The sequence below is a fragment of the Coregonus lavaretus genome, assembly GCF_964263955.1.
Source record: "Coregonus lavaretus genome assembly, contig: HAP1_SCAFFOLD_731, whole genome shotgun sequence".
NCBI lineage: Eukaryota > Metazoa > Chordata > Actinopteri > Salmoniformes > Salmonidae > Coregonus > Coregonus lavaretus.
In genome coordinates this window covers 168,588-195,213 of record NW_028156703.1, presented here as the reverse complement: position 1 = coordinate 195,213, position 26,626 = coordinate 168,588, and the positions used below count along the sequence as shown (strand labels likewise).

Here is a 26,626-nt window from a genome sequence, read left to right as displayed (position 1 = left end):
TGTTTCAAGTTCCTTGCAGACAGGCCATGACAGGTCATGCGTAGCCAATGTGATTTATAGGATTAATTTTTATCCTGATATTTTCTACCTGCAAGCTTTTTTTTTGTTGCCTTTATGCAGGCTATTTTTTACATATTGGCAATAGAAGTTACTTTTAGATTTGTATCATTTTCATTTAGATAGAATTTTGATTAACCTCATGATGTTGATTTTGAGATATGAAGACTTTATTATGAATTAAATGAAACTGTTCCATGAAAATGCATATGCATATGAAAATCATAACTGGCACGCAGATCAGTAGAAATGGTACGATAACTTGGCACTCCAAATGGAAAAGGTTGCAGATCGTTGGCGTAGCGGAATGGCAGTCTGTGAAGGCCAGTAGCAGCGGGAGGAGGAGGGTCGGGAACTGTTTTTTTTTATTAAATTTTTTTTTTCTGGTTATTGTTTTCTGGCTCCCTCTTTAGTAATTTGTGTCCATTTTTTATCGCAGTGCTTAAAGCATCAGACAAGCTCAGTAGCCTACATATGGTTCATTTTATTCAAACATATGGTGTGTCTATGTATGGAAAAATACACATTTAAAAATGTAGACTAATCGTTTGGTCGAAATAACAGATTTTTTTTAGTCGGGGACAGCCCTTGCAAATCATTAGAGAAGAGTCACCAAACAATCACTCATAAAAGAGCAGTTGACTTAGCGTTCTCTCTCGCTCTCTGTAGCTTCTGTTTGCGTACCTGAGTCAGGAGAAATTTGAAGAGAACGGCTGGAGTATCTACAAACCTGTGGAAGAGTTCAGGCGGCAGGTATGACTCATCATTGTCTTATTAAATGTGTCATTACTTTGTTATTGCCGGTCTTCTAGGTTGTTGTCTGTGTTGGGATAGATCCAATGCCACAGCTTTTAACTTGGTCACTTACTTAGTCTGCTTAAATACTGTTGCTTGAAGATACCCAGGGAAAGACAACCTAATCATTCCATGACAAAGCTTTTGAAAATAAACCGATTCATGCGACCAGTGCCGTTAAACTAGCATAGCTGGTCCCATTGTTTAGGATTATTCCTCATTTATGCAAAGAGTTGTGGGATATTAGAATCCTCTTGTCTTAAACTTCAACCTCGTCATCAGTGATGTAGTACTGTACCTCGCCAATAATGCATCCGATTGAGTCACAGCCTGCAATCTCTTCGCTGATTGGCTATTTGTCTCCCCCCGTCACCAGGGCTTACCCAATGACAAGTGGCGTATCACGTTCATCAATGCCAACTATGAGCTGTGCGACACCTACCCCACCATACTGGTGGTTCCATTCAAAGCTACAGAGGAAGACCTGAGGAAAGTGTCTACCTTCAGGTCTAGAGGACGCATACCTGTGAGTCCTTGTTTCTCATCTCACCCTCTTCCTGCCGTTCTTTCCCCCTTTCATTCCCTCTACCCATATCTCCTTTCTCTCCTTCCATCTCTCTTTATCCCTCTACCCTATCCCTCTGTTCTTTCTCTTTGACTTTCTTCCACCCAACCCCACCTAACTCTCTCTCTCTCTCTCTCTCTCTCTCTCTGTCTCTCTGTCTCTCTGTCTCTCTGTCTCTCTGTCTCTCTGTCTGTCTCTCTCTGTCTCTCTCTCTCTCTCTCTCATATTCATATTCATATATATATATTCATCCTCTAGGTGCTATCGTGGATCCACCGTGAGAACCAGGCTGTTATCTGCCGCTGCTCCCAGCCCCTGGTGGGGATGTCTGGGAAGAGGAACAAGGACGATGAGCGCTACCTGGACCTGATCCGGGAGGCTAACGGCACCGCCAAGCTCACCATCTACGACGCACGGCCCAGCGTCAACGCCGTCGCCAACAAGGTCAGGAGTCAAAGGTTAAAAGTCGCATAAAGGTCATGTCGGCGTAAAAGGGGGTCATAAGTCTCATGAGGTGCGTTGGTTGGGTTCTGTTGGAATGGGGTGTATAGGTTTAGGCCTCATGGATCATCCAGACAGAGATGATATCATAGATATATGGGAGTTTTCTAGTTTCTACGTTTCTGGAATCCTTGTAAGAGTACTTCCCAGAGAATCTTCTAAGCGATTCATGACATTCTTTCCCTTTTTTCTGCTGTGATTTAAATGGTATTTTGCTTTAGGTCTGGTGTTGTCTTCCGTAGAGAGATGGACTGTGTTCTCTTGTTGTCCACTGTAGGGTCTTGCTAGTTGTCTCCTACATTGTGTGCTGGTGTCAGAAGTAAGAACTGAGGAGGTAGAGTTTAGAGACTAAGAGGACACAGCAACTACACCGTGTGTGTGTGTGTGTGTGTATGTGTGTGTGTGCACCCCGCTTGGATTGAAATTGAATGTTTGATCTCAAATGACTAATATGGAATCTATATAATAATCCCCAAATCTCTGCCAGTGAGGGGCTTCTAACAACAAGCTGCCTCCGACCTGCAGTGTGTGATCTCTGCCAGGCTGCCTCCGACCTGCAGTGTGTGATCTCTGCCAGGCTGCCTCCGACCTGCAGTGTGTGATCTCTGCCAGTGAGGGGCTTCTAACAACAAGCTGCCTCCGACCTGCAGTGTGTGATCTCTGCCAGTGAGGGGCTTCTAACAACAAGCTGCCTCCGACCTGCAGTGTGTGTTCCAACAACTGATCACAACCCCAAAGCATTTACAATGACCCTGTTTGAATCCTTCCCTCCTTGAAGTAATCGCTGATCTGACCATGTTGGATTGGTCAAAGCCGTATAGGGTGAAAACCATAGAATACAACGCTGTAGTAAAATACTGTATTTCCATGGGGGAAACTTCACTTTCATTTATCCAACCACAAATAGGCCAGTGATACCCTCGAGAGAGGGTATTATTTTTTGCATTTTTGTCCATGAATGATGACTCTTCAACCTCTATCCCCTCTCTCTAGGCCACGGGTGGGGGTTACGAGGGTGAGGATGCATATCAGAACGCTGAGCTGGTGTTTCTAGACATACACAACATCCACGTGATGAGAGAGTCCCTGAAGAAGCTAAAGGACATCGTCTATCCCAACGTAGAGGAATCACACTGGCTGTCCAGTCTGGAGTCTACACACTGGCTAGAACACATCAAGGTAGGGGGGCGCACACACTTCAAACACCCCTCTCCTCTTCTCTAGCTGCTCATATCGGGAGCCATCCAGGTAGCAGATAAGATCAGTGAGGGTAACAGTGTGGTGGTCCACTGTAGTGACTGTCTCTGTGTCTCTCTATCAGGAGCCATCCAGGTAGCAGATAAGATCAGTGAGGGTAACAGTGTGGTGGTCCACTGTAGTGACTGTCTCTGTGTCTCTCTAGCTGGTCATATCGGGAGCCATCCAGGTAGCAGATAAGATCAGTGAGGGTAACAGTGTGGTGGTCCACTGTAGTGACTGTCTCTGTGTCTCTCTAGCTGGTCATATCGGGAGCCATCCAAGTAGCGGACAAGATATCGGGTGGTAACTCTGTGATGGTCCACTGTAGTGATGGGTGGGACCGGACGGCCCAGCTCACCTCTCTGGCCATGCTGATGTTGGACAGCCACTACCGTACCCTGAGGGGATTCCAGGTAAAGCACTTTGTGACAACGGCTAATGTAAAAAAAGAGCTTTATAAAGTACATTTGATTGACTTGATTTTTGATTGATTGATTTCAGGTGCTGCTGGAGAAGGAGTGGATCAGCTTCGGACACAAGTTTGCCAACGTAAGTCCACCCTGTTCCAAGGCATTCACTCTCAGTTTATGATGAGAATGAAAAAAGTGCTTGTTGTGTTGAGGAATTTGAACTCTGGTAATGACGTTTTCAGTCATAGATTGTTTTTGTATGCTTATTTGTGCTGTCAACTGGGGACCAAATGATCTCTGGGAAGCAGTGGAGGCTGCTGAGGGGAGAACGGCTCATAATAATGGCCGGAACGGAGCAAATGGAATGCCATCAAACACCTGGAAATCATGGAAACCATGTGTTTGATGCCATAACGCTCCCGCCATTACCAACGAGCCGTCCTCCCCAATTAAAGTGCCACCAACCTCCTGTGATGGGAAGCAACTAAACGGACCAATATTATGTACAGAGAAATATCAGGGACCAGGAAGAACAAACTAGAGATAATAAGAAGCTGTTTAAACTGTGCTCTCTCCCCCCCTGTGTGTCTATATAGAGGATAGGACACGGGGATAAGAACCATGCGGATCAGGACAGGTCTCCTATCTTCGTACAGTTCATAGACTGTGTCTGGCAGATGACCAAACAGGTAGGAACAGTAGACACCTGTGTAGAGCTTTATTTCAATTTGTCTTTTCCACGACGATCTTCTGACTTCCTCCTCGACTGTATTGGAGGAGAAGGCCCAAGGTCCCGCCCTTCGAACCTTCTTCTCCCAATGCATTTTGAGAAGGAAGTGAGGAGAGAGGATGCAAGGAATCGAGGAAGAATTGACTGAGAAAAAGCCTACGGGTTTAAAACCTCTATCTCTCCCCTTCTCCTCCAGTTCCCGACAGCGTTTGAGTTTAACGAGCGTCTCCTAGTGACCATCCTGGACCACCTGTTCAGCTGTCGCTTTGGAACCTTCCTCTTCAACTGCGAGAGCGCCAGGGACACCAACGTAAGTTACCTGTTAGGTCTGGGAATTGCCAGGGACCTAACGGTACGATATTATCATGATACCGAGGTGCCGTTTTTTGTGATATGTATTGCAATTCTCACGATTCTATATTGCATTGCGATTCGATAATGGGATTTTATTGCGATTCGATGTTCCAAGCATATTTCTCACCCTATGTCTGCTGCAGAGGGACAAGCCATGAGAAAAGCTATGAAGGAAAAATAGAGTTTTGGTGCAGGTACAGCCGACTAGCGCAAAAATGTATATTGCGATATTGTTAAAATTATACGATATATCGTCAAAAATAATATCCCGATATTTTACTGTATTAAAAAAATGTCTATCTGGCTAGCTGTCTGTCTTTCTGTCTTTGGAACCTTCCTCTTCAACTGTAAGAGTGCCAGGGACACCAATGTAAGTTCCACCTCCAGTCTCTCTCTCTCTCTCTCTCTCTCTCCCACTTTCTGTTTCTCTCTGCCCCTACAAGTGCAATTGTCTGAGACAACAATATGAGTCAGAGCCCAGCTTCTCTCCTCTCACTCTCTCTTTTTGTCATTTCCTCTTTTCCCTCTCTGTTAACTCTTTCTCTGTGACCTTCTCTCTTCTTTTCTACATTAGTCTTCTTGTATCGCACACTCCAATTCCCAGCTAGCACATAACGTTCTGAGGACCATATATATTTCTTAGAGCTTGGTGAGAGCGTGGTTGTCCTATGGTTATTTTGCATACAACTTTCCCACAACATTCTGGGAATGGTGCAGGATACCCAGCTAGCACATAACATTCTGAGAACTATGTTTCTTAGGTGGGAATTTGATTACTTCAGCATAATGTTTTCAGCAGGTTTCCTCATGGTTCTATTTAAAGTCATGTTCTCAGAACATTAAGAAAACATTAACGTTCATAGAACGTTCTAAGAATGTTGTTTAAAAACATATACGTTCCGTTCTCAGCGTCAACAAAACACTATCCTCTATCTTGTTAAGTATGTTCAGGTGTGTTGGCTGCGCCCACTAATTGGCCACACCTGATCTTAATGAGTGCTTGTTTCCTTTGAAATGGGGTCTGTTTGAATAGAAAAATTAACAGCTTTGTATGAGTTAAAAAACAGTGGACTAATTCCATGAATAGAGACCAGAAGATCATAGGTTCAAATTTCACTAAAAGAGACATGTTTGTATGATTAATGCCTAAGCAAATGAATTTCCATATGTCCTATCTGTGCTTGGAGTTAAAAACAGTTAACCCAAATTAGTGTTATTAAAAGTCTTATTTGAAACATGTTCTCAGAACGTTATATAATTACCTTGTAACAACCTATAATTTCTGTTCTCAGAACGTTAATAAAACCTCCCAGGAAAATGTTCAGGGAACCATAGTAAAACATTCTCAGAACCTCCCTGCAACCTAAAAATGAATGTTCCCAGAACTTCCAAGGAACCAAATGTGCTAGCTGGGTCTTTCCCGTCTCTCTACAATATGTTCCTCTGCCAACCCTCACTCTCACTATTTACCTTTCCTTCTCCCTCCTTCTATCTTACGTGTCATCCGGCCCGCGAGCCCATTCAATCCGTCTCGTGGGTGGATCTCAATCGACATTTTAAAGACTAAAGCCAAATCCAAACTGTGTGAAAAATGATAATGGACCTACATTTACAGTCTCTTCACTCTACCCAGCTTGCTAACGGTCATCGAAACGAAAGCGAGACAGAGAGCATAGTAAAGATAATCCATTTTAATTGCGTCCCTTCGGACCTAGGTGAAGACCGACTGCGGCCTGCGGAGGAAATGAGTTCGACACCCTCTACCTCGATCTCTCTCAAAAACCCACTCTCTTTCTCATCTTCTTTTTCCTGGTATCCAATTGGTAGTTAGTCTTGTCCCATCGCTGCAACCCCCGTACGGACTCGGGAGAGGCGGAGGTCGAGAGCCGTGCGTCCTCCGAAAACACAACCCAACCGAGCCGCACTGCTTCTTGACACAATGCCTGCTTAACCCGGAAGAAAGCCGCACCAATGTGTCGCAGGAAACGCTGTACACTTGGCGACCGTGTCAGCGTGCACTGCGCCCGGCCCGCCACAGGAGTAGCTAGTGCGCGATGGGACAAGAACATCCCTGCCGGCCAAACCCTCCCCTAACCTGGACGACGCTGGGCCAATTGTGCGCCGCCCCATGGGTCTCCCGGTCGCGGCCAGCTGCGACAGAGCCTGGACTCAAACCAGGAACTCTAGTGGCACAGCTAGCACTGCGATGCAGTGCCTTAGACCACTGCGCCACTCGGGAGGCCGCCCTCTTTGTCTTTCTATTCCCCCCACCTCCCTCCACCTCCCCTCCTCCCTCCCCTCCACCTCCACCTCCCCTCCTCCCTCCACTTCCCCTCCTCCCTCCCTCCCCTCCTCCCTCCACCTCCACTCCTCCCTCCACTTCCCCACCTCCCTCCCCTCCTCCCTCCTCCCTCCTCCCTCCTCCTCCCTCCACCTCCCCTCCTCCCTCCATCTTGATCATGTGAAGTAGAGCAGAAGAGAGAGAGCGAGAGAGCGATGGGACGCATGACTGGTTCTGATTGGCAGTAATAATGCACTACTCTCTATGATACAAAGACTAGTCTACACAAGACATAAGACTTGAATTATTGTTCCAGAATCTCTCCTTGATGTTCCCTCTGTCTCTTTCTGTGATTCCGATGGCTAAGATAGGTTGTGGGTTTCATTCAAATATGGGTCATACTGAATATATTTATGTTTACTGTAGGTTGCTGTGCATATAAGTGTCTGCTAAAAGACCATATTTCATTATCTCTCTTCCCCAATCCCCTCTCCCTCTCTCTCTCCAGGAGTTGCGGTCTAAGACGGTGTCTCTGTGGTCCTGGTTAACTTCTCTCTTTCGCTCTCCAACCCTCCTAAATTATTATTCTCTACCCCCCCCCCTCTTCCCCTCTCCCCCCTCTCCAGGAGTTGCGGTCTAAGACGGTGTCTCTGTGGTCGTTGGTGAACAGTGATGCGTCCTCCTACCAGAACCCCTTCTACACCCCAGAGTCCAATAGAGTCCTCTACCCCGTAGCCAGCATGAGACACCTAGAACTCTGGGTGACTTACTACATCCGCTGGAACCCGCGCATTCGACAACAGGTACATTTTGCTACAGTACGTCCCAATTATCCGTCCTTCCTACCAAAGTGTGCACCTATTCACTTTCCTTCACTGATTTTAAAAAGGCCCATGCCTCCACCAATACAATGCTTTTAGATTTGTGGAAAGTAGTGAATCAATGATGGATGAATAATATGGGCAACAAATCTCAACAACAAACGTAACACTTTTAGGATTGAGCTACAACACACGATACACAGCACTGAACAAACTGTACAGTCAAACAGACTGGCCAATCAGAGTTGGGGGTAATCTTGTGGGGGTAATCTTGTGATCAATCTTCCCTGTAAAATAACATTTCACCACTGAGCAAATTTCAGGTCTGCTGAGCGCAAACTTGAACGTTGTGAGAATTCTTTGCAACTTCTGGAACGTGTTTATTGTGAACACTGAGGCTGTACCCGCTTTAAGTTACAGTTTTAACAGTGGCCAAGTAGGCTACTGTGGCTATTTGATCATAATGTAGGCCTACCAGAGTGGCTTACCATCGAAAACAATGGAGAAAATGCATCCCATAACATTTTAATATGGAAATAGCTGTTATATCACTCAGCCTACAGGAGCAGCCAATGTGTGGTGTTCAGTGTAGGCCTACATTCCATGAGACCTTTGAAAAAAACATGCAGGGCTTAACATTAACCTGTTTATCCACTTGTCCTTCAGACATGGAGGTGACTGAAAATGTTGTTGTTTGATGCAAGAAACCACTGTACAAAATAAAGTTAATTATTATTCCCATACCATTATTACAAAGAATTAGACAAATGACGCTGCCCTCTGCCTATTGGCTACTTAGCTTTTTTTATTTGTTTTATTTAATTCACCTTAATTTAACCAGGTAAGCCGGTTGAACAAGTTCTCATTTAAAACTGCGACCTGGCCAAGATAAAGCAAAGTAGTGTGATTTAAAAACAACAACAACACAGAGTTACATATGGGATAAACAAAATGTACAGTCAATAACACAATAGAAAATCTATATACAGTGTGTGCAAATGTAGTAAGTTATGGAGGTAAGGCAATAAATAGGCCATAGTGCAAAATAATTACAATTTAGTATTAACACTAGAGTGATAGATGTGCAGAAGATGATGTGCAAATAGAGATACTGGGGTGCAAATGAGCAAAATAAATAACAATGTAAATAACAATATGGGGATGAGGTAGCTGGGTGGGCTAATTACAGATGGGCTGTGTACAGGTGCAGCTTATTCAAGCCTGTCTCAAAATACAACACTGCAGTGTTTAAGACAGAGAAAATGCTCTTTACCTGACTCGCTTTTCAAAGATGTCTAGAAATGCACACGTTTTGTGCCCTTGTAGGAAGCAACCACTCCCCCATTGGTGACTAGAAATGAGCTATAACTGGGCTAATAATTAACTTACTAGCAAATAATATGAACAAATGTGCACACGTGGCTACATGCAGCTCTCGTTTGATCTCAAAACAAGCGCATCTACTCGCGACCACTCATGCTGTAAACACAGTCCAGTTCAAAGGAATGGCACAGATTCATATATGGCAATTGCATATTTGCATATAGGGATACTACAGCTCTGATTGGTTATGCCGCACCGGTCTGTAGTGTACGGGCTGAGTCGTGCCTACAAGAAAATATCTTGCATAGTTCGTTTTGTTCGAGTATGTTGCATTGAAAGTGGCTAATATTGGCAATACCCACGGTAGAGGGGAAACGTTGATAGTGTTAACCAGTGCTTGACTTGGGATGGAAGAAGTGCAGGAGCTATGTTCACCGAAATTCACAAATGACATTGTGCTATAGAGACCTCTGATTATTCACTGTTAACGATTTAAACACATTTTCCATTACTTCTCCATGACTTTTAACCAAATTGTCATGACTATTTTATGAGAAAGTATGAATTATTGACACTGGAAAGCTGCAGTGTTTGATCCCATGTAGACATACCACCTCCTGCCGTTGTGCCCTTGATCGAGGCACTTAGCCCCCGACATAGAACTGCACTGTTAGTAACATGTGGTCAACTCTCCATCTGGAGAGCTCCTGGGTGTGCAGGCTTGGCTTTTAACATTACAACCAAATACCTTTGTCTTTATGAAATGATTCCCCCATTCAATAAATCAGGGATTAAATGGATAAGGTAGGCGACTTCAAAGCAAGGTATCTAACTAGACATCTTTACACATTACCGGTCAAAAGTTTTAGAACACCAGAGGCGTCATGCACCCCAAAAATCTGAAGGGGCACAAAGTACACTACCGGTTTTAGAACACCTACTTATTCAAGGGGTTTTCTTATTTTTTTTACTATTTTCTACATTGTAGAATAATAGTGAAGACATCAAAGCTATGAAATAACACATTTGGAATCATGTAGTAACCAAAAAAGTGTTAAACAAATGAAAATATATTTTATATTTGAGATTCTTCAAATAGCCTCCCTTTGTCATGACTCTCTCCTTGGTGAGGATCAAAGGTATCTGGCAAATGGCTAACAAATAGCCAGATCCCCCCCGCTCTCCCACAGGAGAGAAGAAGGGGGAGTTGGGACGGTTATATGACTTAACAGCCGGTCATAAATAGTTTGCAGAAAAGGACTCCTTTTGGTCTCTAGTATGGGAAGACTGAGGTGTTCTTTGTTCCAGAGACTCTTTGCCGCCAAAACTTTCTATTGACCCCACCTTCCCCTAACCAAGCAGTCATGATGTTGTTAGGTCACTATAGGCCTGTTTTCATTGTATTACTACATTAGTAATCAATAACCTATACTGTGTGTGTTTATGTATTCTGTGTTATTATTTAGTTAGTACAGTGAGGGAAAAAAGTATTTGATCCCCTGCTGATTTTGTACGTTTGCCCACTGACAAAGAAATGATCAGCCTATAATTTTAATGGTAGGTTTATTTGAACAGTGAGAAATAGAATAACAACAAAAATTCTCCAGAAAAACGCATGTCAAAAATGTTATAAATTGATTTGCATTTTAATGAGAGAAATAAGTATTTGACCCCTCTGCAAAACATGACTTAGTACTTGGTGGCAAAACCCTTGTTGGCAATCACAGAGGTCAGACGTTTCTTGTAGTTGGCCACCAGGTTTGCACACATCTCAGGAGGGATTTTGTCCCACTTCACTTTGCAGATCTTCTCCAAGTCATTAAGGTTTCGAGGCTGACGTTTGGCAACTCGAACCTTCAGCTCCCTCCACAGGTTTTCTATGGGATTAAGGTCTGGAGACTGGCTAGGCCACTCCAGGACCTTAATGTGCTGATTCTTGAGCCACTCCTTTGTTGCCTTGGCCGTGTGTTTTGGGTCATTGCCATGCTGGAATACCCATCCACGACCCATTTTCAATGCCCTGGCTGAGGGAAGGAGGTTCTCACCCAAGATTTGACAGTACATGGCCCCGTCCATCGTCCCTTTGATGCGGTGAAGTTGTCCTGTTCCCTTAGCAGAAAAACACCATCAAAGCATAATGTTTCCACCTCCATGTTTGACAGTGGGGATGGTGTTCTTGGCGTCATAGGCAGCATTCCTCCTCCTCCAAACACGGCGAGTTGAGTTGATGCCAAAGAGCTCCATTTTGGTCTCATCTGACCACAACACTTTCACCCAGTTCTCCTCTGAATCATTCAGATGTTCACTGGCAAACTTCAGACAGGCATGTATATGTGCTTTCTTGAGCAGGGGGACCTTGCAGGCGCTGCAGGATGTCAGTCCTTCACGGCGTAGTGTGTTACCAATTGTTGTCTTGGTGACTATGGTCCCAGCTGCCTTGAGATCATTGACAAGATCCTCCCGTGTAGTTCTGGGCTGATTCCTCACCGTTCTCATGATCATTGCAACTCCACGAGGTGAGATCTTGCATGGAGCCCCAGGCCGAGGGATATTGACAGTTATTTTGTGTTTCTTCCATTTGCAAATAATCGCACCAACTGTTGTCACCTTCTCACCAAGCTGCCTGGCGATGGTCTTGTAGCCCATTCCAGCCTTGTGTAGGTCTACAATCTTGTCCCTGACATCCTTGGAGAGCTCTTTGGTCTTGGCCATGGTGGAGAGTTTTGAATCTGATTGATTGATTGCTTCTGTGGACAGGTGTCTTTTATACAGGTAACAAGCTGAGATTAGGAGCACTCCCTTTAAGAGTGTGCTCCTAATCTCAGCTCGTTACCTGTATAAAAGACACCTGGGAGCCAGAAATCTTTCTGATTGAGAGGGGGTCAAATACTTATTTCCCTAATTAAAATGCAAATCAATTTATAACATTTTTGACATGCGTTTTTCTGGATTCTGTCTCTCACTGTTCAAATAAACCTACCATTAAAATTATAGACTGATCATTTCTTTGTCAGTGGGCAAACGTACAAAATCAGCAGGGGATCAAATACTTTTTTCCCTCACTGTATATATATATATATATATCTTCTATGGGTTTAATTCGGGAGACGGGAACTCGTTAAACAACTTCTTCCGTGGTGCCCCAAAATCCTAATCAGTTAATTGTTACATTATTCATTTAATCAAGTGACAATTAAACAAAGTTAGTTGATTCGATAAATAACAGTCATCAGATTAATGTAAATCACGTCACGACAGCTTGATGACAGCTTTGCACACTCTTGGCATTTTCTCAACCAGCTTCACCTGGAATGCTTTTCCAACAGTCTTGAAGGACTTCATGATTTTCCTTCACTCTCCGGTTCGACTCATCCCAAACCATCTCAATTTGGTTGAGGTCAGGGGATTGTGGAGGGCAGGTCATCTGATGCAGCACTCCATCACTCTCCTTCAGCCTGAAGGTGTGTTGGGTCATTGTCCTGTTGACAAACAAATGATAGTCCCACTAAGCCCAAACCAGATGGGATGGCGTATCGCTGCAGAATGCTGTGGTAGCTATGCTGGTTAAGTGTGCCTTGAATTCTAAATAAATCACAGATCGTGTCACCAGCAAAGCACCCCCACACCAGAACACCTCCTCCTCCATGCTTTACGGTGGGAAATACACATGCAGAGATCATCCGTTCACCCACACCGCGTCTCACAAAGATATGGCGGTTGAAACCAGACCAAATGACAAATTTACACCGGTCTAATGTCCATTGCTCGTGTTTCTTGGCCCAAAGTCTCTTCTTCTTATTGGTGGCCTTTAGTAGTGGTTTCTTTGCAGCAAAAATCGACCATGAAGGCCTGATTCACAGTCTCCTCTGAACAGTTGAGATGTGTCTGTGACTTGAACTGTGAAGCATTTATTTGGGCTGCAATTTCTGAGGCTGGTAACTCTAATGAACTTATCATCTGCAGCAGAGGTAACTCTGGGTCTTCCATTCCTGTGGCGGTCCTCATGAGAGCCAGTTTCATCATAGCGCTTGATGGTTTTTGCGACTGCACTTGAAGAAACGTTCAAAAGTTCTTGAAATGTTCCGTATTGATGGACCTTCATGTCTTTAAAGTAATGATGGACTGTCGTTTCTCTTTGCTTATTTGAGATGTTCTTGCCATAATATGGACTTGGTGTTTGACCAAATAGGGCTATCTTCTGTATTCATGTTTCAGGGGAGATCTATGCACAGCCAGTTCTTTGTCAGTTAGGCTGTTCTTAGAATATTTTTTACGTTGTTGCAATTACATGGCTACTGTTTAATAGAGGGGAATCCCAGCTTTCCAGTGGTGCAGATTGATTTAGGCTCTACAGTGCCGGTGGAAAGGTGACAACGAAAGTTGACGCTTAGTTATCTATCGTTAACTAGCGAGTTAACTTGTAGCCGTTATGTTTTGGAATTGGTGATCTAGTTAGTCTGGTTGTCATTATTTTATACCTGCTGCTGAAATGTCGCACTCTCTCTCCTCGGGCAACGGCCAACTGGCACTGGCACACATGCAGCACCACAGACATGCACTGAAGGGTCATTCCGATAATGGCTGATAATGTTTTTTTTTTTATTAGTTGATCATATTTAAAAAGTATGCTTTCATGAATTACATTAACAACAATTATGAAACTAATTTCCATGACTTCTCATGAATTGCAAACCCTCATTTGACAACATGGAACAGCGTATCATGTCATTCAGGCTGGTACATTTTCAATCTGCGCGATCTGGAACAGCCTACTGTCACTCACAGATTCACAGACTAGCGGCAAATACATTTGAACAAAGCAGAATAAGGAAATGAATGCCCCCTCTCCATTGCTATTCAATAAAGATCCCGTCTTCATTCCGCTTTGATCAGCCTTTTTTTGCCTCGGTGTGTTAATCTGGGACAGCGATAGGTTACTTTGTTTTTATAGATGAGCCAATACGCAATTCCCAAAAAATCTGAAGTGCCGGACAGCTCCGGCCCAAGTCAACCACTGGTGTTAACTAAAGGGGAAAACTAGAGAGTTGAGTGAAGTTCAATCTCGTGCTTCTCTGCGCGGGCTGATATTTCTTCTGTGCGGCAGTCCCGGTGGGCCTGCGTGCACGCCTGCAGCTTAGAGGGAACATTGCTCGTGATCAGTCTGATTGTGAAGGATTGCCTCTGGGGATATTTTGGTTTGGCTGCAGTATTGCCGTGGCATCCTGAATGACTCGCAGTGTTGGGGTCTGAGTGTGTGTTGGGGAGTGTGTGTGTGTGTGTGTCTGCTGCCTGTTCTTACACACACACACACACACACAAACACACACACCTCTTTCCCCTAGCTCTATTAACCCCCCCCCTACACACACACACACACACCCCTGCAGCCCAAACAGTCAACAGGGTTTGAGTCACTGGAGCAGAAAATCCTATTTCCCTGTCATAATCACACAAACACAGAGAGAGACATTAACCAAAGCCTAAAGGAGTGAGTGAGTGTGTGTGTGTGTCCACATGCGTGGAAGGAAGCTAAAGTAATTCCACTGCCTAAACATAGTAAAGCGCCCTTTGTTTGCTCTAACAGCCGCCCAATCAGTTTACTGCCTGTTCTTAGGAAATTGATGGAGAGAAGTGTTTGATCAAATACAATGCTATTTTTCAGAGAACAAGTTAACTACTGACTTTCAGCATGCATATAGAGAACGGCACTCAACTTTTACTGCACTGATTCATAACTGATGATTGGTTAAAATAAATGGATAATAATAGTTGGAGCTGTATTGTTAGATTTCAGTGCAGCCTTTGATGTAATTGATCATACATTGCTGTTGTTGAAACTTACTTGCTATGGCTTTAAATCACCTGCCACCACATGGTTGGAGAGTTATTTATCCAATAGAACTCTTTAGCTAATAGTGTTCTTCAATGGAAGCTTCTCTAGTATCAGATATGTGAGATAATATCTAGATGCTTTTTATAGTGGAGATCAAGTTTATAAATTGCCTGGCTAGGCTGATGAGACTGTGGATTGCGCAGTCAGATGGAACAGAGTAAATAGGCATTTTACCGTCATAGATTTAGCCAGTGGTAACTTGTGGAATAGACACCTGCTGGAATGCGGTTTTAACCAATCAGCATTCAGGATTAGACCCCACCCCTTGTATAACATCAGATATGTACCGTGCGGTGTCCCTCAGGGCAGTTGCCTTGGTCTGTTACTCTTCTCTATTTTTAGAAGTGATTTGCCACTGGTCTAACACAAAGCTAGCATGACAAGTATTCAGACCCCTTGACTTTTTCCACATTTTGTTACGTTACAGCTTTATTCTTAAATTAATTAAATAGTTGTTTTCCTCATCACTCTACACACAATACCCCATAATGCCAAAGCAAAAACAGGTTTTTAGAAATGTTATCGAATGTATTTAAAATAAAAAACGTATCACATGTACATAAGTATTCAGACCCTTTACTCAGTACTTTGTTGAAGCACCTTTGGCAGTGATTACAACCTCTAGTCTTCTGGGGTATGACGCTACAAGCTTGGCACACCTGTATTTGGGGAGTTTCTCCCATTCTTCTCTGCAGATCCTCTCAAGCTCTGTCAGGTTGGATGGGGAGCGTCACTGCACAGCTATTTTCAGGTCTCCAGAGATGTTCGATCGAGTTCAAGTCCGGGCTCTGGCCGGGCCACTCAAGGACATTGAGACTTGTCCCGAAGCCACTCCTGCGTTGTCTTGGCTGTGTGCCTAGGGTCGTTGTCCTGTTAGGTGAACCTTTGCCTCAGTCTGAGAACCTGCTCCAGAGCGCTCAGGACTTCATCAAGGATATCTCTGTACTTTGCTCCGTTCATCTTTCCCTTGATCCTGACTAGTCTCCCAGTCCCTGCCGCTGAAAAATTGTGAAAGATGGTGACAGTTTCCTCCAGACGTGACGCTTGGCATTCAGGCCAAAGAGTTCAGTCTTGGTTTCATCAGACCAGAGAATCTTGTTTCTCATGGTCTGAGAGTCTTTAGGTGCCTTTTGGCAAACTCCAAGCGGGCTGTCATGTGCCTTTTACTGAGGAGTGGCTTCCGTCTGGCCACTCTACCATAAAGGCCTGATTGGTGGAGTGCTGCAGAGATGGTTATCCTTCTGGAAGGTTCTCCCATCTCCACAAAGGAACTCTGGAGCTCTGTCAGAGTGACCATCAGGTTCTTGGTCACCTCCCTGACCTAGGACCTTCTCCCCGATTGCTCAATTTAGCCGGGCGGCCAGCTCTAGGAAGAGTCTCGGTGGTTCCAAACTTCTTCCATTTAAGAATGATGGAGGCCACTGTGTTCTTGGGGACCTTCAATGCTGCAGCAATGTTTTGGTACCGTTCCCCAGATCTGTGCCTCGACACAATCATGTCCCGGATCTCTAGGGACAATTCCTTCGACCTCATGGCTTGGTTTTTGCTCTGACATGCACTGTCAACTGTGGAACCTTATATAGACAGGTGTATGCCTTTCCAAAAAATGTCCAATCAATTGAATTTACCACAGGTGGACTCCAATCAAGTTGTAGAAACATATCAAGGATGATCAATGGAAACAAGATGCACCTGAGCTCAATTTCGAGTCTCATAGCAAAGGGTCTGAATACTTATGTAAATATAGTATTTGTTTTTTATTTGTAATACATTTACAAAAAAAAAATTACCTGTATTCGCTTTGTCATTACGGGGTACTGTGTGGATTGATGAGGATAAAAAAAAAATACAAAATTAGAATAAGGCTGTAACATAACATTTTGAAAAAGTCGAGGGCTCTGAATACTTTCCGAATGCACTGTATGTCAGCTGTAGTAAATGTACTGTTAATCCCTCTCATTTGGTTACATTAATTTCTGTTAATGCATGTATTAGTTATTTAGTGTTCTCATTCTCGGAGTGGAAACGTTGTTTTCAGAGTTCAAAACCTGTTACACTTGTGTGAAACAAGTTTTGGGTTTTTTCATAACCATCAGAGATTTGTAAATGTTTTCATTGTCTTTTGTTTGGAGTGCTCAATGTGAGCAATGAGCATGTCTGGTTTCTCTGTCCTGATGATAGAGGGAACACGGGCACCTGAGCACACACAGAAGTACCTGGCCTGCTGCGTGGAAATGAAGGAAAGTTTTTTACATCCGTTGAGAATGATATTATATTAAAACTCTAGTTCCTCACAGTGAGCCATTTGAAAAATCTTTCCAACAATCTCCCCCTCTCGATAGTCCCCAATCATCGTTGTGAAAGAGCAATGGAAGTTATAGGCCTACTGCTTGCTGCCTATAGGCTGTGAGTTAGTTCCATGCGCTCCTTTCTTAAGCCGCCAATGGATCACGCTGTATCAATGTGTCCATATGGCAGATGCTGGTGATCTCGCATTAGTTGACTTTTAACTTTTTTGGATTTTTATCATTTTAATTCAGATTTCTATGATTAACCACATGACAATGATTTTGAGAAATGGAAACGTTGTTATTGAAACTGTAGGATAAATTGTAAGTGATATTGAAATAGTAGGATAAATTGTAAGCTTCCCCAAACTTGAAACTCACGCGCAGCCTATGGAGTCTTCATAAAATAATTGCCTCCACGTTTCCATGGTCGGATTTCGCCTATAGGCTACTTTAAATCAAGGCAAGACATGCCTCATAAAATGAATATGAAATTTTCCGGTTTCAAACAATTTAAGTGTGTTTTCAAAATGCATACTGCCTCCTGCGCACATTGTTACGTGGTGGGTGACTCGCTGATAACCTGTTGCCTGCACTTGAGTGGTGAATGGGGGGCGCGTTCCAGTTGAGAAATAAAAATAGTAGCTCTTTTTAAATCGTGCACTAAAACTGTTTTTAACACGTGATTGCGTTTTAGAATTGTTGCACAACGAATGAGCTTATAAAAGCACGTTTTACTCCAGCAGCTCAGGTTGAGAAGCAGCGGGAGAAATCACGCTCAAAATAGGCTCTGTATGCTGTGCGCGTGTGATAGTTGTGTTGGATAAATAAGATACATGATGACTAACAAAAATACACTCGGGCCAATTTAATTCCACTAAATTATGCAAATTAACCTATAGACCAACAAGCATGACGGTAAAATGTATTTCAGTCGACTGGTATTTCCATCAATGAATAAAGTGTTTCTTTTTTTTTATCTCCCGGTCATTTTGGCCAGCAACAGTTTTATCTGCTTTTCTTTTTTTCTTTTTATTGGCTTAAAGCCGGTAATTGACGGCTAACGGAAATCCTGGTCAGCACCCAAAGCCAGTGAACTCACTGAAATTCTAAATAAGGAGTTAGTCAGTATCAGAATGGGTGATTGTAATAATAAACTGGTCTTAAATGCATCTAAAACTAAAATAAATTGTATTTGGTTCAAACCATTCTCTGGAGTTTAAAAGGGTGTGACGATTGAAAGAGTTGAGGAAGCTGAACTCCTAGGAGTAACATTGGATGGTCCGTTATCATGGTATGTCTGTTTTTAAAAGATGGTCTGTGTTTTTGACACATCAACTGTACTACTTGTTCAGGCTCTGGTCTTGTCCCATCTTCATTACTGTCCGGTAATAGGGTCAAGTGCAGCAAAGAAAGACCTAGCAAAGCTGCAGCTGGCTCAAAACAAAGCAGCAAAGAAAGACCTAGCAAAGCTGCAGCTGGCTCAAAACAAAGCAGCAAAGAAAGACCTAGCAAAGCTGCAGCTGGCTCAAAACAAAGCAGCAAAGAAAGACCTAGCAAAGCTGCAGCTGGCTCAAAACAAAGCAGCAAAGAAAGACCTAGCAAAGCTGCAGCTGGCTCAAAACAAAGCAGCACGCCTTGGCCTTAACTGCACATACAGAACTATCAACAACATGCATGATAGTCTTTCCTGGTTGAGGGTTTATGAGAGATTAACTGCTTCTCTTCTAGTTATGAGAAGCATTACTATAATGACAATTCCAGATTGTCTGCATAATCAAATAACATTCAGCTCAGACATTCATCCATACCCCACAAGACATGCCACCAGGGATCTCTTCACAATCCCCAAGTCCAAAACAAATTCACGGCAACGCACAGTATTATACAGAGCCGTGATCGCATGGAACTCCCTTCCATCTCCAATTACTCAAGCAAACAGCAACATTTCCTTAAAAAAATAAAAAGATTAAACATCTCATGCAACATAATTTTATTGGTTGTATTATTTTTATATTTGTATATCGTTCTATTTTTAATTTGTGTGACAGTCCTTGTCTATCAGTGTTTGGTTACTTGTGTGTTTTTTGTGGACCCCAGGAAGAATAGCTGCTGCTTTGGAAAAAGCTACTGGGGATCCTAATAAACAAACAGTATTGTGTGTTGGCATCAGACCAGCTTGCTGCTCCCATTTAAAACACTCTAGACATCGATAATGAATATTCATGTTTTCCCTGTGTGTCTCTTGTGCCTCTGTACCTCTTTGTGATTGTTTATATGCTTATCTGTTTGCGTTGTTTGCATATAATTAACAGTTTTTTTTTTTTCTCCCTCTCTCCCCTCCTTGTCCTGCTCCCCATCCTCTCACCCCTTCGCTTCCTCTCCCTTTCCCCCCTTCCCTGGTCTCATCCCTCTCTCTGCCTCCCCCTGGTGGTGGTGGTTGTTATTTATATTCTACACTATCTGACTCTATCCTACTCTACACTATCCTACTCTACCCTACAGCAGCAGAGTCCAGTGGAGCAGCGTTACATAGAGCTGTTAGCCCTGAGAGATGAATACCTGAAGAAACTAGAGGAACTGCAGCTCTCTGACTCCTCCCCTAACTCCTCCCACCTATCAAATAGCTCCACCCCCAACGCGGCCTCTCCCACGCAGCACATCACACACTTGCACACCCCCTTCTGAGTGGGGTCATCACACACACACACACACACAGTCTGACGTATACAACACACGTGTGTATGTGCATTCTCCAGGGTTGGGGTTGATTACATGTCAGTTAAGTTAGTGAATCATAGGAGATTAATTGAAGTTTCAAATTTGAGAGTTGAAAAGTGACATTTTTTCCCAATGAGGATTTTTCAGTTCTGCAGGATTTCAGAATTTCAATTCACTTCCTAAAAATTCACTTCCTGAAATTGAAATGGATTTGACCCTTACACAGATACAGGCAGTAGTTTTTTTGTACATAGCGTTAGTAAGTCATAATGTAGTCAATAAATAACATGGAATAGATGTAACCATGGTGATTATGCAACATGTCACAGTACAGCCTTTTCACAACTTTTATAGAATGTTAGTTTTTTCTCTCACAAAAACAGAGAAGCCTTAATACGAAATAAAACAAAAATGTTTGTAGATAAACAATACTAAAGGTTGAGTGTAAAGGGTTAAAACTCACCGGCTGCATTCCAATTCTCTACCCTTTACCAAGAAGTGTGCATTCAGTCACGCCCCATCGTGCTTATGCATTGTATTTGGTGCAAGCATGGCTGGATGGAGTTTCCACCATATTCCTCACACCAGTCCCTTCCTGTTAAATCCATGAGGGGGCGTGTATGAGCGCACACTTCGGCAGAAGGGTAGAGAATGGGATCGTAGCCCCTGATCCTCTTGGGGTGAATACACTGTGCTCCTCTCCATGACCAGAAAAAGGGCACTGTTATGACAAACAGACTGGAAAGAGGGAGAGAGGAATGAACATGTGACTAGGAAGTGTATGTGATGGTTTCCCTTCAGTCATTGTGTACCTATGTCCCAACATAGGCAATACCAGTCCAGTCATTCAGTTAAGTTTGGACAGGAAGCTTGAGTAACTACAGTCGACTCTTGATAAGTGCGCAGTTGGGTAAGTGCAAACCGAGTCCACTGCAGTTCCCCAGTCCCAACTCACATACATTATTTTATAAGTGCTCTGAATATCTGCATCTTCCAGTTTACTGCATGCATTCATAACCACAGAAATCCTATAAATCAGTTATTTTTAATTCTGTTCATAACAGCCCCAAATTGTAGCATTTATCAGGGGTTGATTGTACTCCAGTCTGATGTTCAGTAGACCAAGTATTACATTTACATTTTAGTCATTTAGCAGACGCTCTTATCCAGAGCGACTTACAGTTAGTGAGTGCATAAATTTTTCATACTGCCCCCCCCCCCCCCCCCCCGTGGGAATCGAACCCACAACCCTTGCGTTGCAAGCGCCATGCTCTACCAACTGAGCTACAGGAGGGCCCAAGTATCCCTCTATTGTACTGGAGAAGGTCTATGGAGAGACGGGACACACGGTCAGTTGTATTGGTTCCTATGAGAGGTTCTGTGAGGTATCTTATCGTGGTCAGTTGTATTGGTTCCTATGAGAGGTTCTGTGAGGTATCTTATCGTGGTCAGTTGTATTGGTTCCTATGAGAGGTTCTGTGAGGTATCTTATCGTGGTCTGTTGTATTGGTTCCTATGAGAGGTTCTGTGAGGTATCTTATCGTGGTCTGTTGTATTGGTTCCTATGAGAGGTTCTGTGAGGTATCTTATCTAACCCTGTCCCAGATCTGATTTGTACTGTCTTGCCGAATCAAATCACATTTTATTGGTCGTGTACACATGTTTAGCAGATGTTATTGCGGGTGTAGAGAAATGCTTGTGTTCCTAGCACCAACAGTGCAGTAGCATCTAACAATTCACAACAATACACACAAATCTAAAAGTAAAAAGAATGGAATTAAGAAATATTGAAATATTAGGATGAACAATGTTGGAGTGGTATTTACTAAAATACAGTAGAATAGAATACAGTATATACATATGAAATGAGTAAAGCAGTATGTGAACATTATTAAAGTGACTCATATGGTCTTTGTCATGCATTACAATGACCTTAGGAGTTGGTAAGACAGCACAAACCGTTTTGGCACCAGGCTAGGTCCACTCAGTCAGTCCAATAATAGTGACCAGTGATCCCAGTCCCCTGGTTCTGCCTCAACCCAACTCTCATTTTGCCAACTTCAAACTTCAGAACCTTTTAGAACCTGTCACCTTAAAAAACGGTCAAACTCCTCTTGGCATAAACGGAAACATTTGCCATCGACCCACTTGATCCCAGTCCACGTAGCAAAATGGTTTTGGACTCCCACAGAGTAGTCTCAGAAATAATCCATTGTACTGACACAAAGAAAAGCTGTGGACAGGAGAAGTTATTTTGACGAGCAATGACCAGAGGTGGGATCAGATCGGTGGAAGTCCAGAATTGTTAAGAACGTTTCAAGGGACCACGATAAGGTGTACAAAGTATTCTCAGAATAAGAGTTTCAGATCAGATTGGTGGGAAAAGTCCGGAATCGTTTAGTTAATCTTTACAGGGCAGATCCAATGTTCTGGAGAACGCTGGTCGGGTCCAGTTCTGTGCCTTTGACCATCTGAAGTTCAACCTCAGGTGGACGTTTTGTATGTACCCAAACTATAACTGTCTTTGTTCCTCTGTGGTCGGCATCTGTGGCGAGGGGTAAAGGGAAAGATAGCACCTGATTGGTTATGGTAGAAGAAAGGAAGCACCCAATTGGTTGTGGCAGGGGAATGATGGATTCCGATTGGTTGTGGAAGGGTAAAGAAGGCACCCGATTGGTTGTGTCAGAGGGAACAAAGGATCCTGTTGGTTGATACAGTATGTATGTATGTATGTATGGTCCTTCTGGGTAGGATAACGCTTGTTGAAAACAGTCACCACTGGATATGGAAAGACCATACAGAGAGAACTTAGAGGGCTTGTAGCTGAACAACATCTATTGAAAGATGGTGATGATGATGATGGGGTAAAACTGAGGGCTCTTGTTATTTAAACCTTTCAGGTACTCCCTTTTCGCTCCCTAATGCCACCCCAGAATGCGTCACTTCGGAAGACTTCGGCCTCAATGAGGTGAAAAGGTTTCAAACGAAGCTGAGAGAAAAATGATCAACAAAGCAAAATCATTTTTGGTTTGTTGGTTGTGTTTTTAGGCAAAAGATTGAAAGACAAATCTATTTTGTTTTCTTTATACAAGTACAGTAACTATGATGTAATTACCTCAAACAAAACTTATTTTACTGTTAAAGTTATTGTTGTAAAATATTATTTTATTTAGTGTCAAATTTGACACGTTTTATAAAAAGGAAAGTAGTAGGACAAATGTTATTTGTTTCTTTGAATGGTTGGTTAATAATTTGTGGATTTCTTGTTACATAAATGAGTTTAGAATTTAATGTAGTTTTTTTTTTGTTGCATTTTAGGATTTATTTTTTCTAACAGAGGACAGTGAATCATGAATTATGGGAGATTTGATTCAGTCGGGAATTGATTCAGTTCCTTTGAGTCCTGTGATTGTGTAAATAGGGTCGTGATTCAATCGATTGAGTGGCTGAGGATCCAACTTTTCTGGACCCCTCTTCTGGACAGCTAAAGGTCCCGAAGCTTCTGCTATTGTGTGGGATTCTCTACTTTACGCACAGTCTCTGCTCTACTCGTAGGGAACAGGCTACTCTGGCGAATGGTGCTCTTTTAATAAGGTTAGATCAAAGCTGAATCAGTGTCTGCAAAAACACAATGATAGCATTCTACATAACAGCACTGAATAATATAGTAGCATAGTGTAATGATGATGCTCTAAATGCCTATCCCCATGAAACTGAGATCAAATGGTTGGTATGCAGATGCTGCATGGACGTTTCATCCGTAAAACTTGGAAGAATTATAATTCACGATTGACACAAAAAATGTGAAGGGCGGTTCTCTACGTGTGTGTAGAGCAGAAACTGTGCGGAAAGTAGAGAATCCCGTACATGCGCAGAAGCATCGGGACCTTTTAGCTGTCGGGAAGAGGGGTCCAGAAAAGTCTGATCTGCAGCCTCTGCCTTCAATCAAACTCATTGCGGTATTTTATGCAGTAGCTCTTTTACCCCCTAAGGTCAAATATAATCCCTGAACAGCGGTAATAACTTACTACTACCACAAGGAAGTATCCCACACATCACAAATGGATGCTTCCATTTTCCACAATGAGAAGTCTATGCATAGAAATTAGTTTGTAAACAAAGACACTGCCATAAACATCAGCATGCCGAGTTTGACTGAATTCCAGCCCTAGAGGAATTGAGCACTGATAAAGGACTGTGTTCCAAATGTCACCCTATTACTGCCAATATAGTGCACTTATTTTGACTAGAGAATAGGGTGCCAACTGTCGCTAGTGATTTTGTTTATTTTCTTCATGTAGTCTACCTTAACGTAGGGATATCTAGTCTAAAGGGATTTCTGTCATATTATAGCCTACTTACTTCCCTAGCCTGGCGTCCCAGATCAGTTTGTGACTTCTTGCCAACTCCTCATGACCATAGGAGTTAGCCTGGGTGCCAGTCTGTTTCAGGGGGCGTACTGTTCAGGTGCTGTACTTGTACATCAAGCTGCCTCACGCTACAGAAACAGGAGACAGGCTATGGGCCTGTCTGGCATGGACAAGGCTTACTTACCAGTCTTTGTCTGCTCTGTTCATGTCAGGGCGAGCATAAACATACTGGCACCCAGGCTACATGGGAGTTTTGGCAAGACGACACATACAGATGTGGGATCCAGGCTGTACTGCTCCTCTCATGTATGAGTGCACCACTGTTGGTTGTTGTGTAAATAATGCTGGTTAAATTAATTTAAAGATTTCTCACTTTTTAAAAACATGTTGATTTGGGTTGTTTCTTTCATTCATATTCTTGTGGTCGTAATGTGTCTTTATTGTCCTTTATTTATTCAGGTCATTTTGAAATGAGGAAAATCTCTTTATGTAATGTCTGCTCATGTGAAGATTGTGGATATTCAGACCTTGTCCCTTCATAGGATATCTCAGCCCTAAACTGACCTTGTCCCTTCATAGGATATCTCAGCCCTAAACTGACGTTGTCCCTTCATAGGATATCTCAGCCCTAAACTGACCTTGTCCCTTCATAGGATATCTCAGCCCTAAATATAAACAGAATAACTTTTGAAATTTTAGCACAATTAAAAATAAAAAACAGAACTTATTTACATAAGTATTCAGACTCTTTGCTAAGAGACTCAGGTGCATCTTGTTTCCATTGATATGTTTCTACAACTTCATTGGAGTCCACCTGTGGTAAATTCAATTGGAGTTTGCCAAAAGGCACCTAAAGGACTCTCAGACCATGAGAAACAAGATTCTCTGGTCTGATGAAACCAAGATTGAACTCTTTGGCCTGAATGCCAAACGTCACATCTGGAGGAAACCTGGCACTATCCCTACGGTGAAGCATTGTGGTGGCAGCATCATGCTGTGGGGATGTTTTTCAGCGGCAGGGACTGGGAGACTAGTCAGGATCGAGGGAAAGGTGAACGGTGCAAAGTACAGAGATCTTTGATGAAAACCTGCTCCAGAGCACTCAGGACCTCAGACTGGGGTGAAGGTTCACCTTCCAACAGGACAACGACCCTAAGCACACAGCCAAGACAACACCCAGCCAGAGCCCGGACTTGAACCCGATCAAACATCTCTGGAGAGACCTGAAAATAGCTGTGCAGTGACGCTGCCCATCCAACATGACCGAGCTTGAGAGGATCTGCAGAGAAGAATGGGAGAAACTCCCCAAATACAGGTGTGCCAAGCTTGTAGCGTCATACCCAAGAAGACTCGAGGCTGTAATCGCTGCCAAAGGTGCTTCAACAAAGTACTGGGTAAAAGGTCTGAATACTTATGTAAATGTGATATTTCCAGTTTTTTTTTTTTATATACAATTGCAACCATTTCTAATAACTTGTTTTTTTTGTAATTATGGGGTATTGTGTAGATTGATGAGGGGAAAAAACAATGTAATCCATTTTAGAATAAGGCTGTAACATAACAAAATGTGGATATTCAGACCTTGTCCCTTCATAGGATATCTCAGGGCTAAATTGACCTTGTCCCTTCATAGGATATCTCAGCCCTAAACTGACCTTGTCCCTTCATAGCATATCTCAGCCCTACATTTAACCAGCAGGCTATAGTTCACGTCTCCTTGGAATATACTCTACCAGTCAAAAGTTTGGACACACCTACTCATTCAAGGGTTTTTCTTTATTTGTACTATTTTCTACATTGTCGAATAATAGTGAAGACATCAAAACTATGAAATAACACATATGGAATCATGTAGTAATCAAAAAAAGTGTTAAACAAAACAAAATATTTGAGATTTGAGATTCTTCAAATAGCCACCCTTTGCCTTGACAGCTTTGCACACTCTTGGCATTTTTTTTATAGTTTTACTTTTGATACATAAGAATATTTAAAACCAAATACTTTTAGACTTTTACTCAAGAAGTATTTCACTGGGTGACTTTCACGTTTACTTGTCATTTTCTATTAAAGTATATTTTACTTTAACTCAAGTATGACAATTGGTTACTTTTTCCAGCACTGTGTAAAGTGTTGGTCCCATGTTTCATAAGCTGAAATAAAAGATCCCAGAAATGTTCCATATGTACAAAAAGCTTATTTTTCAACAACCAAAAAAAATCACATTTGTTTACACCCCTGCTAGTGAGTATTTCTCCTTTGCCAAGATCATCCATCCACC

At 42.8% G+C, this 26,626-nt stretch overlaps 1 protein-coding gene across 4 annotated transcripts in view; it reads left to right on the top strand.

The window, feature by feature from the left end:
* Positions 1-26,433, top strand: part of LOC311126068 (myotubularin-like) — a 63,420-nt gene extending 36,987 nt beyond the window's left edge. Inside the window, exons 7-16 of one of the 4 annotated variants that reach the window (XM_084200093.1) lie at positions 727-810; positions 1,229-1,378; positions 1,676-1,861; positions 2,912-3,097; positions 3,415-3,570; positions 3,659-3,706; positions 4,164-4,256; positions 4,494-4,607; positions 7,559-7,735; positions 19,763-26,433. In XM_084200093.1, coding sequence (XP_084056219.1) covers positions 727-810; positions 1,229-1,378; positions 1,676-1,861; positions 2,912-3,097; positions 3,415-3,570; positions 3,659-3,706; positions 4,164-4,256; positions 4,494-4,607; positions 7,559-7,735; positions 19,763-19,945 — 1,377 coding nt within the window. In that variant the 3' untranslated portion in view covers positions 19,946-26,433. Of the gene's footprint in view, positions 1-726; positions 811-1,228; positions 1,379-1,675; positions 1,862-2,911; positions 3,098-3,414; positions 3,571-3,658; positions 3,707-4,163; positions 4,257-4,493; positions 4,608-7,558; positions 7,751-19,762 lie in introns of all 4 variants that reach the window. The other 3 variants (XM_084200094.1, XM_084200092.1, XM_084200091.1) reach the window with 3 other exon arrangements.
* The last annotated feature ends 193 nt before the right edge of the window (positions 26,434-26,626 follow it).